Consider the following 17,167-nt stretch of genomic DNA (forward strand, 5'->3'; position numbering starts at 1 on the left):
AATGAGACCAAATGTTAAAGCAGAAATTTATTAAAATCCATTTATATAGTGTTTTACAGACAAAAAAAAAAAAAATATACAGAGTCCTCAACATTCAGGCAATTGACTCTATTCTCAGAAGTGCTTCGTGAGAAGACACACTTCTTTGCCCTCATCCCCCAAAAGATACTTCTGTTTATTCCCCTGAAAGTGATGCATTTATTACATTGCCTCTCAAAACAATTCCATTGAGATCCCCAAACCTCTGCAGAGAGTGAAGAGAGATTAGCAGAGAACGTTCTCCAGAACGCAGTGCCTCACCCAGAGGTGTAGTGCAAGAGATACAGAAAACGGCGGAGGCTTCAAGGAGTGCGCGCCCGGTGACAGGGCCGGAGGAGAGCCTGCGGGCCTGGCTGGGCGGCCCTAGCTGCGGAGCGTGGCCAGACGGGACTGCATGGCCTCCAGGGCCTCTTCCTCCTCCTCATCTTCTGAGGCAGCCATCGCTCCTGCAAGTTCAGGCTCTGGGAGGGCGTCGGTCACCTTACTAGGTGCTTTGCCTAAGGCCCCTGTAAAGAGACAGCAGGCAGATCAACAAAACATCAGCTTAAGCAAGTGGTCCCTCATTTTCTCTGTCCTCCATACCTTGTTTCTTGTTTGACAAGAAACAGAAAAGGGGCAATAAAACAGCCGTTTTGGTGGGGTTTTGCTCACTACCACAGATGTGTGCCAACACCAACTTCTAATGATACCAAAGTCATAATAACTACGGATTCTGATTGTTAGAACTTTGGTTCTACTCTAACATAACAAATGTAGAAGGGAGTTATAATCTAAAGAAAAAGCTACTAGTTAATCTTGCGGATGCAAGAAGAACGGCCATAAGAGGAGAGGGGAAAGAGGAAGGATCTTGGGTCATACCTGCGGTGATTTCAAACAGAATTTTGTCAATTTCCATTTCTGCTGCTTCTTCCATTTCTTCTTGATCATCCATGCTTTCAAAAGTGTCCTCTAACATCTCCTCTATGATCCCAGCCTAAACACAGAATAAACCATGTCACTTCCCACAACTGTTTTATTCTTTTTTATAAATTTATTTATTTTTTGTTTATTTATTTTTGGCTGCGTTGGGTCTTCATTGCTGCACGCGGGCTTTCTCTAGTTGCAGCGAGCGGGGGCTACTCTTCGTTGTGGTGCGTGGGCTTCTCATGGCGGTGGCTTCTCGTTGCGGAGCACGGGCTCTAGGCACACAGGCTCAGGAGTTGTGGCACACGGGCTCAGAAGTTGTGGCTTGCGGGCTCTAGAGCGCGGGCTCAGTAGTTGTGGTGCACAGGCTTAGTTGCTCCGCGGCATGTGGGATCTTCCCAGACCAGGGCTCGAACCCATGTCCCCTGCATTGGCAGGCGGATTCTTAACCACTGTGCCACCAGGGAAGCCCCCACAACTGTTAAATCCATTCCCAGCAGGCGCCCCTATGGGCCCAGCATCAACCGAGCTCTGGTGTCTCCAAGCGAGAAAACTGCTCTCCAACACCAGCCAACACAAGCAGACCCTGCGGTCTTCCCGAATGAGCAGTGTCATGCGAGCGCAAGGTCACGTCTGGCAGCTCCAGCCCTGGCTCTCCTGCACTCAGCCAGGGCATGACTCTCACCGACCATGCTGATGGCATCAGATTTAAAGCAAGCCCTCTCTCCGGCCTGTCCTGCTGTCAGACCACTCAAGTGACTCTTAATGGCATGAATCTAGCTAGTTCCACATTCTGCCCACGCTCAGACCTTTCGCTCCCAACCAAAAGGAGCAAATTCACATTCAAGGATACAAGTGGAGCCCTGTGGCCTGGGTGAATGGATCTTAGTGCTGGAGGCTAGTGTAAAAGAGGCTCAATACATACTCACCATCCCAGTTAAAAGAGCCTAGGGCAGACTGACTAACAGCCCTCCACATCCTGGAGGGACAAGTGGCCATTCACTTACACATTCATCCAACCAGCAAACATTTGTCAAATGTATGCTCTGTGCCACACGCCAGGCCAGGGTCTGGGGACAAATGGAATGACTGAGATCATGTCGTTGCCCTCGACACGCTGGGACCCCGCCAGAGGCTTCAGTTTGCACCTGGAGATGCACCCTTGGATGAATTCAGGAAATATTTACTATCTACTACATGCAGGCCCTCCTCCAAATCTACACTATGCTCAGTATTCAGAAACTTTTGTGGAAAAGATCCCAGATTCTAAAAAAAGACTCCGCCCCTCAGATCCTGGTGGCTACGTAAGCCAGAGTGAGCAGGCCTGAAGTCATTTCAGAATTACCTTGTTGCCCAGTTCTAGAGGGACAGGCATCACAACCTGGGCGATGAGACATCCACACGCCACTTGTAAAGGACAGACCCCGCCGACCTGGTGCCCTCCTGATGACTGCCCAAGGATTTCTCATTCCAAAGACCTGGGCTCTGGGCTTTTTATGTTGCCTTTCTTTTCTATCAATTTTCTTCTCCAGTTCCCCTCTCCCATGCCCTAGAGCCCTGTTTAGAACTCAAGTTCATACATAAACTTCCCTAGGAGGAAGGGAGGCAGCTTCTCTGCACAAGCTGCAAACAAGAATTTGAGGTGTACCGTCTGGGCTCTCAGGCCACGGGTTCCAAGTGTGAAACAGCACCTGACCAGGCACGTCTTATCACCATGTCCTCTGAGGCAGCTCAGGCATCTGTGCTCCAACCCCAGATCTGTCACCTCCTACCAAGGTCACTCAGATAAGTTACCTGGCAACTTGAAGACTCAGTTTCCTACTCCTGTATAAAATGGGGGAAAAAATCCCTACCTCCCAAGGTGGCTGGGAGGACTTTCTAGGAGAGCATGTGTGCTGCACCACTGGCAGATGGGGGCTCAGTAACTACACCCTGTCCCCCATCTGAAGGCCACCAGGACAGGTCCCTGCCCGGCCCTGATCCCGGGGCACTAGGTGTTTACTGCTTTCTATTTGGTTCTCAGTTTCCTTTTCTAGTCTAAGACAGGGGTCAGCCAACGACAGCCTGCAGGCCAAACCCAATCCACTGTCTACTTTCATAAATAAAGTTTTATAAGAACACAGTCACGACCATTTGTTTACACATGATCTACGGCTGCTTTCATTCTACAAGTAGAGCTCAGCAGTTACAACAGAGACGTATGGCCCACAAAGTAGAAACTACATTTACTATCCAGCCCTTTACAAAAAAAGTTTGCCCGTCCCTGGTCTTGACACCTCCCTTGCCAGCTTTGCCAACACTCCCCTGGGACAAACAGAGGAACCCGGGTTTCTTTCTGTTTCCTTGTTCATGTCAGAACCCATAAATCCTAGGTCGCCGAATCCCACGCAGTTGCTTCCCGGGTCTCCCACCTCCCCTAGAGCTCTGGGTATACTATCGCTTCTTCTAAGGAACACCCTGGCAATCTGACCCAGCCTCTGCCATGCTCAGCTCAGACAGTTTCATCCAATGCTAACAGCTGCTCCTCTGTCCTCAAAATCATTTCTGTCTGGCAACAGTGGCCTGTCTACTCCTGCCCAGCCCCAGCCCTATAGCCCCTGCCGCTTGCTGACTCTTAGCGCTTTGGAACAGGACATAGGGTGGCCCCAGGGCACCTTCATCATCTCTTTGGACAGCTCCCGCATGGTGGCCTGGATTTCTGGGATCTTCACCAGACTCTGCATGGCCTTCATCACTTCTGTGCTCCTCTGCAGGGAACCAGCCACTCGCAAAACCGCTGAAAAGGAAAGATGACAGTCAGGATTGCTCAACAGAATGTGACGCAGGATGGAATAAAGAAAGACAGTCAAGGGCTCCTCTGGTGGTGCAGTGGTTGGGAGTCCGCCTGCCGACGCAGGGGACACGGGTTCGTGCCCCGGTCCGGTAAGATCCCACGTGCCGCGTTGCGGCTGGGCCCGTGAGCCGTGGCCGCTGACCCTGTGCGTCCAGAGCCCGTGCTCCGCAACGGGAGAGGCTACAACAGTGAGGCCCGTGTACCACAAAAAAAAAATAAAAATTAAAATTAAAATTAAAAAATTAAAAAAAAATAAAGCGAACTCCATATAGTTCTGCTTGAATGATACAAGTTTGGTGTCTACACAGGCATATATGTTTTATCCTAATTTGCATCCTGAGTCTGTATCCCAGAGAGAGGGGCTGAATATGACATGTGTTCAGTAAACTTTTTTGAATTAGTAAAAATAAAAAGACAAAAACTCAAAACCAAGAAGATACATATTGATATGTGAGAAAAGTAAAATACTGGACCAAAATGTATTTGCTATATTCCACAAGGAAAAAGCACACGTGGCAGATAAAATTATTTTATAAATAAAAATAGTGACCCCCACAAGAGAATGAGAAGACAAGCCAAAAGCTGGAAGAAAATATTTTCATTAGACATTTCTGATAAATGACTGTTATCTAACATATACAAAGAACTCTTAAAGCTCATCAATAAGAAAATGAACAACTCAATCAAAAACGGGCAGAAGACCTAAACAGACAACTCACCAAAGAAGATATACAAATGGCAAAAAAGCACATAAAAAGATGTTCAACATCCTATGTCATTAGGGAAATGCAAATTAAAACAACAATAAGATATCAGCATACACCTATTAGAATGGTCAAAATCCAAAACACTGACAACACCAAATGCTGGTGAGGATGTGGAGCAATAGGAACGCTCAATCATTGCTGATGGGAATGAAAAATGGTACAGCCACTTTGGAAGAGAGTTTGTCAGTTCCTTAAAAAACTAATACTCTATTTTTTTTAACATCTTTATTGGAGTATAATTGCTTTACAATGGTGTGTTAGTTTCTGCTGTATAACAAAGTGAATCAGCTATATGTATACATATATCCCCATATCTCCTCCCTCTTGCATCTCCCTCCCTCCCTAGCCCACCCCACTAGGTGGACACAAAGCACCAAGCTGATCTCCCTGTGCTATATGCAGCTGCTTCCCACTAGCTATCTGTTTTACATTTGGTAGTGTATATATGTCCATGCCACTCTCTCACTTCGTCCCAGCTTACCCTTCCCCCTCCCCGTGTCCTCAAGTCCATTCTCTATGTCTGCGTCTTTATTCCTGTCCTGCCCCTAGGTTCTTCAGAACTTTTTTTTTTTTAGATTCCATAAATATATGTTAGCATATGGTATTTGTTTTTCTCTGAGTTCACTCTGTATGACAGTCTCTAGGTCCATCCACCTCACTACAAATAACTCAATTTCATTTCCTTTTATGGCTGAGTCATATTCCATTGTATATATGTGCCACATCTTCATCCATTCATCTGTCAATGGATGCTTAGGTTGCTTCCATGTCCTGGCTACATACTCTTACCATATGATCCAGCAATAGCCCTCCTTGGTATTTATTCAAAGGAGTTAAAAACTTATGTCCACACAAAAACTTGGACATGGACGTTTATGGCAGCTTTATTCGTAATTGCCAAAACTCGGAAGCAACTAAGATATTGCTTGTAAGTGAACAATAATAATGGATAAATGAAGTGTGGTACATCCACACAATGAATATTATTCAGCACTAAGAAGAAATGAGCTATCAAGCCATGAAAAGACCTGGAGAAACCTTACATGCATATTACTAAGTGAAAGAAGTCAATCTAAAAGGCAACATACTGCATGATTGCAACGATATGACATTCTGGAACAGGGAAAATTATGGAGACAGTAAAAAGGTTGCCAGGGGTTAAGGGTGGGAGGGATGAATAGGCAGATCACAGAAAAATTTTAGCTGTATACATTTCACAATAAGAATCTCCAAAATAAAAAGGTTAAAATTCTACAGAAAACATTAATAAGTTAGCATTATAAAAACTAGCTGACATTTAAACTTAGAAAGACCAAAGTCACACACAGGGGGTTGTGAAACACAATGAGTAGCGCTTCATGGCTACAGCTCTTTGTGCTCAGCTCCTTCCCAGCAGCCCCGCCCAGGCCTCCTGCAGGCCCTCCAGTGTCCCAGGCTCCCTCCACCTTCAGGGCATCCCTCTGCACAGTGCCAGGGCCCCCTGACATCTCTAGAGAGTGGGGACTTGGTGGGCGGATTTCCTTTTTGTTTGTTCTTCAAATACGGTACCCTTCATGAATTTGCACATCATCCTTGTTCAGAGGCCATGCTGACCTTCTCAGTAAGGTTCCCATTTTGGTACCTGTGCTGCCCAAGACAGCACTAGGTTTGTTTTTTATTTGGAGGTGGACTCACGATTTTATTCCCAGTGCCTAGCACTGTGCCCTCACACAGCTGACACTCAAATATTTGTTGAATAAACCAATGAATGGTTGAAAACAACAGAGAACTGTGATATTCAAACTGGGTAAAGAAATTAAACATATTAGTGTCTTAATAGTAAACAGCACTGAGGTGGTTTTATAAAGACTCAAGTGGTCCTACATAAAATGAAATATTTAGTATTAGGTCAGAAATAGGTTTTTCGTTTTTTGTACTGACCACAAAAATTCCAGAACATTTCTTTACAGAAATAAGTAAAACAGTAACCAATTTCAGATGGCAAAAGGAGGGTGAGAGATCTCAACAGAAACTAGCTCTCCTCGAGTTTTCAATTACAGACACAGTATGACTGCATACTTGTGACAAAAACAGATCAGTAGATGTAGTAAAAGAAACTAAAACCAAAAACAACATAAACGGATTTAAAGAGATTAATGTTTTAGCATTTCATTGTGAAGAATTTCAAACATACACAAAGTAGGCAAGTGTCATTTCACCAAAAGAGACATGATGGCAAATAAGCATATGAAAAAATGTTCCTAATCATCAACCATTAGGGAAATACAAATTAAAACAACAATCAGATAGCTCTACACACCCATCAGAATGGCTAAAAGAAAAAATAGTGACACCACCCAATTTTTTTGTTTGCTTTGTTTTCAAATTTTTATTGCCAGAGATTTAGTCTATTAGGCATGGTGCCCTTAACTTTTATTTTTTTTTGAACATCTTTATTGGAGTATAATTGCTTTACAATAGTGTGTTAGTTTCTGCTGTATAACAAAGTGAATCAGCTTATGTATACATATATCCGCCTATCCCCTCCTTCTTGCATCTCCCTCTCACCCTCCCTAGCCCACCCCTCTAGGTGGTCACAAAGCACCAAGCTGATCTCCCTGTGCTATGCAGCTGCTTTCCACCAGCTATCTATTTTACAATTTGGTAGCGTATACGTGTCCATGCCACTCTCCACTTCGTCCAGCTTACCCTTCCCCCTCCCCGTGTCCTCAAGTCCATTCTCTACATCTGTGTCTTTATTCCTGTCCTGCCCAAGGTTTATCAGAACCATTTGTTTTTTTTAGATTCCATATATATGTGTTAGCATACGGTATTTGTTTTTCTCTTTCTGACTTACTTCACACTGTATGAAGACTCTAGGTCCATCCACCTCACTACAAATAACTCAGTTTCATTTCTTTTTATGGCTGAGTAGTATTCCACTGCATACATGTGCCACATCTTCTTTATCCATTCATCAGTCGATGGACACTTAGGTTGCTTCCATGTCCTGGCTACTGTAAATAGTGCTGTAATGAACATTGTGGTACATGACTCTTTTTGAATTATGGTTTTCTCAGGGTATATGTCCAGTAGTAGGATTGCTGGGTCGTATGGTAGTTCTATTTTTAGTTTTTTAAGGAATCTCCAAACTGTTCTCCATAGTCGCTGTATCAATTTACATTCCCATCAACAGTGCAAAAGGGTTTCCTTTTCTCCACACCCTCTACAGCATTTACTGTTTGTAGATTTTTTGATGATGGCCATTCTGACCAGTGTGAGGTGATACCTCATTGTAGTTTTGATTTGCATTTCTCTAATGATCAGTGACGTTGAGCATCCTTTCATGTGTCTGTTGGCAATCTGTATGTCTTCTTTGGAGAAATGTCTATTTAGGTCTTTTGCCCATTTCTGGTTGTACTGTTTGTTTTTTTGATATTGAGCTGCTTGTATATTTTGGAGATTAATCCTTTGTCAGTTGCTTCATTTGCAAATATTTTTCTCCCATTCTGAGGTTGTCTTTTCGTCTTGTTTATGGTTTCCTATGCTGTGCAAAAGCTTCTAAGTTTCATTAGGTCCCATTTGTTTATTTTTGCTTTTATTTCCATTTTTCTAGGAGATGGGTCTAAAAGGATCTTGCTGTGATTTATATCATAGAGTGTTCTGCCTATGTTTTCCTCTAAGAGTTTGATGGTGTCTGGCCTTACACTTAGGTCATTAATCCATTTTGAGTTTATCTTTGTGTATGGTGTTAGGGAGTGTTCTAATTTCATTCTTTACATGTAGCTGTCCAGTTTTTCCCAGCACGCTTGTTGAAGAGGCTGTCTTTTCTCCACTGTATATTCTTGACTCATTTATCAAGATAAGGTGACCATATGTGCGTGGGTTTATCTCTGGGCTTTCTATCCTGTTCCATTGATCTATACTTCTGTTTTTGTGCCAGTACCATACTGTCTTGATTACTGTAGCTTTGTAGTACAGTCTGAAGTCAGCGAGCCTGATTTCTCCAGCTCCATTTTTCTTTCTCAAGATTGCTTTGGCTCTTCGGGGTCTTTTATGTTTCCATTCAAATTGGGCAATTTTTTGGTTCTAGTCTGTGAAAAATACCATTGGTAGTTTTATAGGGATTGCATTGAATCTGTAGATTGCTTTGGGTGGTAGAGTCATTTTCCCAATGTTGTTCTTCCAATCCAAGAACACAGTATATCTCTCCATCTGTTTGTGTCATCTTTGATTTCTTTCATCAGTGTCTTATAGTTTTCTGAGTACAGGTCTTTTGTCTCCTTAGGTAGGTTTATTCCTAAGTATTTTATTCTTTTTGTTGCAGTAGTAAATGGGAGTGTTTCCTTAATTTCTCTTTCAGATTTTTCATCTTTAGTGTATAGGAATGAAAGAGATACCTGTGCATTAATTTTGTATCCTGCTACTTTACCAAATTCATTGATTAGCTCTAGTAGTTTTCTGGTAGCATCTTTAGGATTCTCTACGTACACTATCATGTCATCTCCAAACAGTGACAGTTTTACTTCTTCTTTTCCGATGTGGATTCCTTTTATTTCTTTTGCTTCTCTGATTACTATGGTGAAAACTTCCAAAACTACGTTGAATAATAGTGGTGAGAGTGGGCAACCTTGTCTTGTTCCTGATCTTAGTGGAAATGTTTCAGTTTTTCACCATTGAGAATGATGTTGGCTGTGAGTTTGTCATATATGGTCTTTATTATGTTGAGGTAAGTTCCCCTTATGTTTACTTTCTGGAGGGTTTTTATCATAAATGGGTGTTGAATTTTGTTGAAAGCTTTTTTTGCATCTATTGAGATCGTCATATCGTTTTTATCCTTCAGTTTGTTAATATGGTACATCACATGGATTGATTTGCGTATATTGAAGAATCTTTGCATTCCTGGGATAAAACCCACTTGATCACTGTGTATGATCCTTTTAATGTGCTGTTGGATTCTGTTTGCTAGTATTTTGTTGAGGATTTTTGCATCTATGTTTATCAGAGATATTGGTCTGTAATTTTCTTTTTTTATAGTATCTTTGTCTGGTTTTGGTATCAGCATGATAGTGGCCTCGTAGAGTGAGTTTGGGAGTGTTCCTCCCTCTGCTATATTTTGGACGAGTTTGAGAAGGATAGGTGTTAGCGCTTCTCTAAATGTTTAATAGAAATAGCCATCCAATCCTAGGCATTTGTTTGTTGGAAGATTTTTAATCACAGTTTTGGTCACAGTGATTGGTCTGTTTATATTTTCCATTTCTTCCTGGTTCAGTCTCAGAAGGTTGTGCTTTTCTAAGATTTGTCCATTTCTTCACGTTGTCCATTTTATTGGCATACGGTTGCTTGTAGTAATCTCTCATGATCCTTTGTATTTCTGCAGTGTCCGCTGTTACTTCTTTTTTATTTCTAATTTTACTGATTTGAGTCTTCTCCCTCTTTTTCTTGATGAGTCTAGCTAATGGTTTATCAATTTTGTTTATCTCTCGAAGAACCAGGTTTTAGTTTTATTAATCTTTGCTATTGTTTCCTTCATTTCTTTTTCATATAGTTCTGATCTGATCTTTATGATTTCTTTCCTTCTGCTAACTTTGGGGTTTTTTTCGTTCTTCTTCTCTAAATGCTGTAGGTTTTAGGTTGTTTATTTGAGATTTTACTTATTTCTTGAGGTAGGATTGTACTGCTATAAACTTCCCTCTTAGAACTGCTTTTGCTACATCCCATAGGTTTTGGGTCATACTGTTTTCACTGTCATTTGTTTCTAGGTATTTTTTCATTTCTGTAGTGATCTCTTGGTTATTCAGTAGCATATTGTTTAGCCTCCATGTGTTTGTATTTTTACAGTTTTTTTCATCTAATTGATATCTAGTCTCAGAGCACTGTGGTCGGAAAATATACTTGATACGATTTCGATTTTCTTAAATTTACCAAGGCTTGATTTGTGACCCAAGATATGATTTATCCTGGAAAATGTTCCATGAGCACTTGAGAAGAAAGTGTATTCTGTTGTTTTTGGATAGAATGTCCTATAAATATCAATTAAGTCCATCTTGTTTAATGTGTAATTTAAAGCTTGTGTTTCCTTATTTATTTTCATTTCGGATGATCTGTGCATTGGTGAAAGTGGGGTGTTAAAATCTCCTACTATTACTGTGTTACTGTCGATTTCCCCTTTTATGGCTGTTAGCATTTGCCTTGTGTATTGAGGTGCTCCTATGCTGGGTGCATAAATATTCACAGTGGTTATATCTTCTTCTTGGATTGATCCCTTGATCATTATGTAGTGTCCTTTTTTTCTTGTAAAAGTCTTTATTTTAAAGTCTATTTTGTCTGATATGAGAATGGCTACTCCAGCTTTCGTCTGATTTCCATTTGCATGAAATACCTTTTTCCATCCCCTCATTTTCAGTCTGTACGTGTCTCTAGGTCTGAGTCTTTGTAGACAGCATATATATGGGTCTTGTTTTTGTATCCATTCAGCCAGTCTGTGTTTTGGTTGGAGCATTTAATCCATTTACATTTAAGGCAATTATCATTATGTATGTTCCTATTACCATTTTCTTAATTGTTTTGAGTTTGTTTTTGTAGGTCTTTTCTTTCTCTTTTGTTTCCTGCCTAGAGAAGTTCCTTTAGCATTTGCTGTAAAGCTGGTTTGGTGGTGCTGAATTCTCTTAGTTTTTGCTTGTCTGTAAAGGTTTTAATTTCTCTGTCAAATCTGAATGAGATCCTTGCTGGGTAGAGTAATCTTGGTTGTAGGTTTTTCCTGTTCATCACTTTAAATATGTCCTGCCACTCCCTTCTGGCTTGCAGAGTTTCTGCTGAAAGATCAGCTATTAACCTTATGGGAATTCCCTTGTATGTTATTTGTTGCTTTTCCCTTACTGCTTTTAATATTTTTTCTCTGTATTTAGTTTTTGATAGTTTGGTTAACATGTGTCTTGGTGTGTTTCTCCTTGGATTTATCCTGTATGGGACTCTCTGCACTTCCTGGACTTGACTATTTCCTATTCCATGTTAGGGAACTTTTTGACTATTTTCTCTTCAAATATTTTCTCAGTCCCTTTCTTTTTCTCTTCTTCTTCTGGGACCCCTATAATTCGAATGTTGACGCAGTTAATGCTGTCCCAGAGGTCTCTGAGACTGTCCTCAATTCTTTTCATTCTTTTTTCTTTATTCTGCTCTGCAGTAGTTATTTCCACTATTTTATCTTCCAGGTCACTTATCCACTCTTCAGCCTCAGCTATTCTTCTATTGATTCCTTCTAGAGATTTTTAAATTTCATCTATTGTGTTGTTCGTTTGCTTGCTCTTTAATTCTTCTAGGTCCTTGTTAAACATTTCTTGTATTTTCTCCATTCTATTTCCAAGATTTTGGATCATGTTCACTATCATTACTCTGAGTTCTTTTTCAGGTAGACTGCCTATTTCCTCTTCATTTGTTTGGTCTGGTGGGTTTTTACTTTTCCCCTTCATCTGCTACCTATTTCTCTGTCTTATCATTTTGCTTATCTTACTGTGTTTGGGGTCTCCTTTTCGCAGGCTGCAGGTTTGCAGTTCCTGTTGTGTTTGGTGTCTGCCCCAGTGGCTAAGGTTGGCTCAGTGGGTTCTGTAGGCTTCCTGGTGGAGGGGACTGGTGCCTGTGTTCTGGTGGATGAGGCTGGATCTTGTCTTTCTGTTGGGCAGGACTGAGTCTGGTGGTGTGCTTTGGGGTGTCTGTGAAGTTATGATTTTAGGCAGCGTCGCTGCTAATAGGTGGAGCTGTGTTTCTGTCTTGCTAGTTGTTTGGCATGGGGTATCCAGCACTGGAGCTTGCTGGTCGTTGAACTGTGTCTTAGTGTTGAGTGGAGATCTCTGGGAGAGCTCTCATTGATTGCTATTACATGGTTTCAGGAGGTCTCTGTTGGTCCAATGTCCTGAACTTGGTCTCCCACCTCAGAGGCTCAGGCCTGACACCCACCGGAGTACCAAGACCCTGTGTGCCACATGGCTCCAATCTGCTGAAACTGGAACCTGGTGCACAGGTGACGGGAATGCAAAATGGTACAGCTGCTGTAGAAAACAGTCTGGCAGTTCCCACCACTCCCTGGGAAATGGGAGACCAGCCTGGGGTCCAAGTCTTGGGCGCAGCAGGCTCACTTCTCTCCTCGCCCGGCTCCAGCCCGCCTCAGCCCACCCAATTTTGAGGATGCAGAAAAACTGGATCACTCATACACTGGCAGGTGGGAATTTTAAATGGTACCACCACTCTGGACAACAGCTTGACAGTTTCTGATATGCAACCATAAAACCCAGCAATTGTTCTACTGGCCAGTTATCCCAGAGAAGTGAAGACTTATGTTCAAGCAAAAATCTACACACATTTATAGCAGCTTTATTCATAGTAGCAGATAACTGGAAACAACCCAAATATCCTTCAGGTGAATGGTTAATCAAACTGTGGTACATCCGTACCATGGAATACTACTCAGCAAGATAAAAAAGCAATGAACTACTGATACATGCAAAAACCTGGGTTAACTGCCAGAGAAGTACACTGAGTGAAAAAAAGTCAATCTAAGGGGGTGTTGGGAAAAATAGGTGAAGGTGATTAAGAGGTACAAACTTCCAGTTATAAAATAAATAAGTCATGGGGATGTCATGTACAGCACAGGGAATTATAGTCAAGAATATTGCAATAACTTTGTAGGGTGACAGACAGTTACTAGATTTATTGAGGTGATCAAGTTGTAAAGTATATAAATGTCAAATCACTATGCTGTACATCTGAAACTATTGTAATATTACATGCCAATTATACTTCAATTAAAAAAAAAGAAGAAAAAGAGGGAAAAAAGCCAATCCCAAGAGATTACATCCAGTCTGAGTCCTACATAACATTCTTGAAATGATAAAGTTATAAAATGAAGAACAAATTAGTGATTGCCAGATATAACGAGGGGGTGGGGATGGGAGGGAAGTGGGTTTGGTTACAGAAGCGCAGCATGAGAGATCCCTGTAGTGATGGAAACTGGAAGCATTCTAAAGCTTGACTGTATCAGTGCTGACTGCCTGGTTGTGATACCTACTTTAACTCTGCAAGATGTTACCACTGGGGAAAATGGGTAAAGGGTATACACAGAATCTTTCTATTATTTCTTACAACTGCATGTATGTGAATCTATTAACTCTCTAAAAACTTAATTTAAAAAAACCCTGAGAAGAGTATATAAAAACAAACAACATTATGTTTCCATGCCTGCTAGAGACACAAATGAAAAAAAAATACACATAAAAATACAAGTTCTAAAACAAACAGCCCAAACAAAAAATGGGTGGAAGATCTAAATAGACATTTCTCCAAAGAAGACATTCAGACAGCCAAAAAGCACATGAAAAGATGCTCAACATCACTAATTATTAGAGAAATGCAAATCAAAACTACAATGAGGTATCACCCCTCACACCAGTCAGAATGGCCATCATCAAAAAAATCTACAAACAATAAATGCTGGAGAGGGTGTGGAGAAAGGGGAACCCTCCTACACCATTGGTGGGAATGTAAATTGGTACAGCCACTATGGAGAACAGTATGGAGGTTCCATAAGAAAACTAAAAACAGAGCTACCATATAATCCAGCAATCCCACTCCTGGGCGTATGTCTGGAGAAAATCATAATTTGAAAAGATACATGCACCCCTATGTTCCTAGCAGCACTATTCACAATAGCCAAGACATGGTAACAACCTACATGTCCATCAACAGATGAATGGATAAAGATGTGGCACATATATACAATGGAATATTACTCAGCCATAAAAAGGAACGAAATTGTTATTTGTAATGAGGTAGATGGACCTAGAGTCTTTCATACAAAGTGAAGTAAGTCAGAAAGGGAAAAATAAATACCGTATGCTAATGCACATATATGGAATCTAAAAAAACAGTACTGGAGCCTAGTGGCAGGGCAAGAATAAAGATGCAGATGTAGAGAATGGACTTGAGGACACAGTAGGGGAAGGGTAAGCTGGGACAAAGTGAGAGAGCAACACTGACATATATACACTACCAAATGTAAAATGGATGGCTAGTGGGAAGCAGCCGCATAGCACAGGCAGATCAGCTCGGTGCTTTGTGATGACCTAGAGGGGTGGGATAGGAAGGATGGGAGGGAGGCTCAAGAGGGAGCGGATATGGGGATATATGTACACATATAGCTGATTCACTTTGTTGTACAACAGAAACTAACACAACGTTGTAAAGCAATTATACTCCAATAAAGATATTAAAAAAAAAAAAGAACCGAAAACAAATTGCAAAAGAAAAGAAAAGAAATATGCACCCCATTGTTCATTGCAGCGCTATGGACAATAGCGAGGACATAGAAGCAACCTAAATGTCCATCGACAGAGGAATGGACAAAGAAGATGTGGTACATATATACAGTGGTATATTACTCAGCCATAAAAGAACAAAATAAGCGATTTGCAGCAACATGGATGGACCTAGAGATTGTCATACTGAGTGAAGTAAGTCACACAAAGACAAATATATCACTTATATGTGGAATCTAAAAAAATGATACAAATGAACTTATTTATTACAAACAGAAATAAATCACAGATGTAGAAAACAAACTTGTGGTTACCAGGGGGGAAAGGGGTGGGGGAGGGATAAATTGGGAGAATGGGATTGACATATACATGAAACAGATAAGTAATAAGGACCTACTCTATAGCATAGGGAACTCTACTCAATACTCTGTAATGGCCTACACGGGAAAAGAATCTAAAAAAGAATGGATAATGAAAAAAAAATTTTTTTTTTCACGGTACGCGGGCCTCTCACTGCCGTGGCCTCTCCCCCTGCGGAACACAGGCTCCGGACGCACAGGCCCAGCAGCCATGGCCCACGTGCCCAGCCACTCCGCAGCATGTGGGATCCTCCCGGACCGGGGCACGAACCCGTGTCCCCTGCATCGGCAGGCAGACTCTCAACCACTGCGCCCCCAGGGAAGCCCGAAAAAGTCATTTTTATAGGTAGAAAATGGCAGTTTCATGTGGTTCAGACTCATATGATTAAGTGTATCTACAGTCTTATCTTTGTATTATATTACAATTATTTGGTATATCATAATTATGTTAGAGTTCTGAAGAAGAATGTTGTTTTTATTGTTTGCCATGTATGTTTCTGTTATTTTGAAGTATTTTAATATGATTTTGTAGCTAATTAGAAAAAGAAAAAGAGTGAATATATGTATAACTGATTCACTTTGCTGTATACCTGAAACTAACACAACGTTGTAAATCATCTATACTCCAATAAAAAAATTTTTAAAAGAGGAGATCTCTGAGAAAAAAATACAAGTTCTGCTATGAATATTATAATAACAATAAACAAATATGGAAACAAAGTATCTAAATACAGACTTCATAATCAGTAGATTCAAAGACCAATAGACATACTCTGAAAAGAAACTGACGCCAGGGCTTCCCTGGTGGCGCAGTGGTTAAGAATCCGCCCGCCAATACAGGGGACACAGGTTCAAGCTCTGGTCCAGGAAGATCCCACGTGCCACAGAGCCACTAAGCCCATGCACCAAAACTACTGAGCCTGTGCTCTAGAGCCCACAAGCCACAACTACTGAGCCCGTGTGCCACAACTACTGAAGCCTGTGTGCCTAGAGCCCGTGCTCCACAACAAGAGAAGTCACCACAATGAGAAGTCTGCATTCCGCAAACAAGAGTAGCCCCTACTCGCCGCAACTAGAGCCTGTGCGCAGCAACGAAGACCCAACGCAGCCAAAAAGTAAAATAAATAAATTTATTAAAAAATTAAAAAATAAGACCTTAAAAAAAAAAACCTGACGCCAATAATGAAAGCAACAAAACCACAAAGCTCTTTCTACTTATCACGGGTTCCTGTGGCAATTACAGTTAAATTAAAAAATCAGAAAAAGAAATTAAATATTAAAAATGGCATCAACAGCAAAATGCAGCTCCCTGATAGCAAGGGCCCAGGAGAGCAAACATTCACAAACTAGACTGACTGTTTTTAAAAGCCATCTTAAATATGGCAATTATAAGCAGAATGAATACAATTATAAGAAAATATGGAATCTTAACAATCACATTTCACAGAAGTGACAAGTGAAAGCTCAGAGAAGTGACATTAAAAACATTCAAGCCTCGGGATTTCCCTGGTGGTCCAGCAGTTAAGACTCCGTGCTCCCAATGCAGGGGCCTGGGTTGGATCCCTGGTCAGGGAACTAAGATCCCACATGCATGCCACAACTAAAGATCCTGCGTGCCACAACTAAAGATCCCTCCCACACGCGGCAATGAAGATCCTGAGGGCCGCAACTAAGACCCAGTGCAGCCAAATAAATAAATAAATATTTTTTAAAAAACCAAACATTCAAGCCTCGAAAGTATCTTTGAATAAGACACTTCTTCCTTATAACAAAGTTAAGAAAAACAGTTATATTAAGAAATAAAGAAGGGAAAGATAAAAATTAAAAGGAAAAGAGGACAGTACAAACATTCCATAATATGGGGAACCCAAACCAAAGGCCATAAAAGGGAATTACAGTCATAAAAAAATTATTGGAGCTATGCACATTTGGGAAACTTTCCAAAAAATTCTTTTAAATAAATTTATTTCTGGCTGCGAT

At 41.2% G+C, this 17,167-nt stretch overlaps 1 protein-coding gene and 1 non-coding gene across 2 annotated transcripts in view; both read right to left on the reverse strand.

Moving 5' to 3' along the window:
* Window positions 1–17,167, reverse strand: part of CHMP3 (charged multivesicular body protein 3) — an 80,742-nt gene continuing 63,575 nt past the window's right edge. The window contains exons 4-6 of the mRNA XM_032652462.1: window positions 3,597–3,718; window positions 898–1,012; window positions 1–545 (exon numbers count right to left, since the gene is read on the reverse strand). Of these exons, the coding sequence (XP_032508353.1) occupies window positions 403–545; window positions 898–1,012; window positions 3,597–3,718 (380 nt within the window). The 3' untranslated portion in view covers window positions 1–402. The remainder of the gene's footprint in view (window positions 546–897; window positions 1,013–3,596; window positions 3,719–17,167) is intronic.
* Window positions 6,078–6,184, reverse strand: LOC116764856. Its single transcript, XR_004353063.1, has one exon. It is a non-coding gene; the product is annotated as a U6 spliceosomal RNA (small nuclear RNA).

Source organism: Phocoena sinus, chromosome 13, assembly GCF_008692025.1.
Source record: "Phocoena sinus isolate mPhoSin1 chromosome 13, mPhoSin1.pri, whole genome shotgun sequence".
Lineage (NCBI taxonomy): Eukaryota > Metazoa > Chordata > Mammalia > Artiodactyla > Phocoenidae > Phocoena > Phocoena sinus.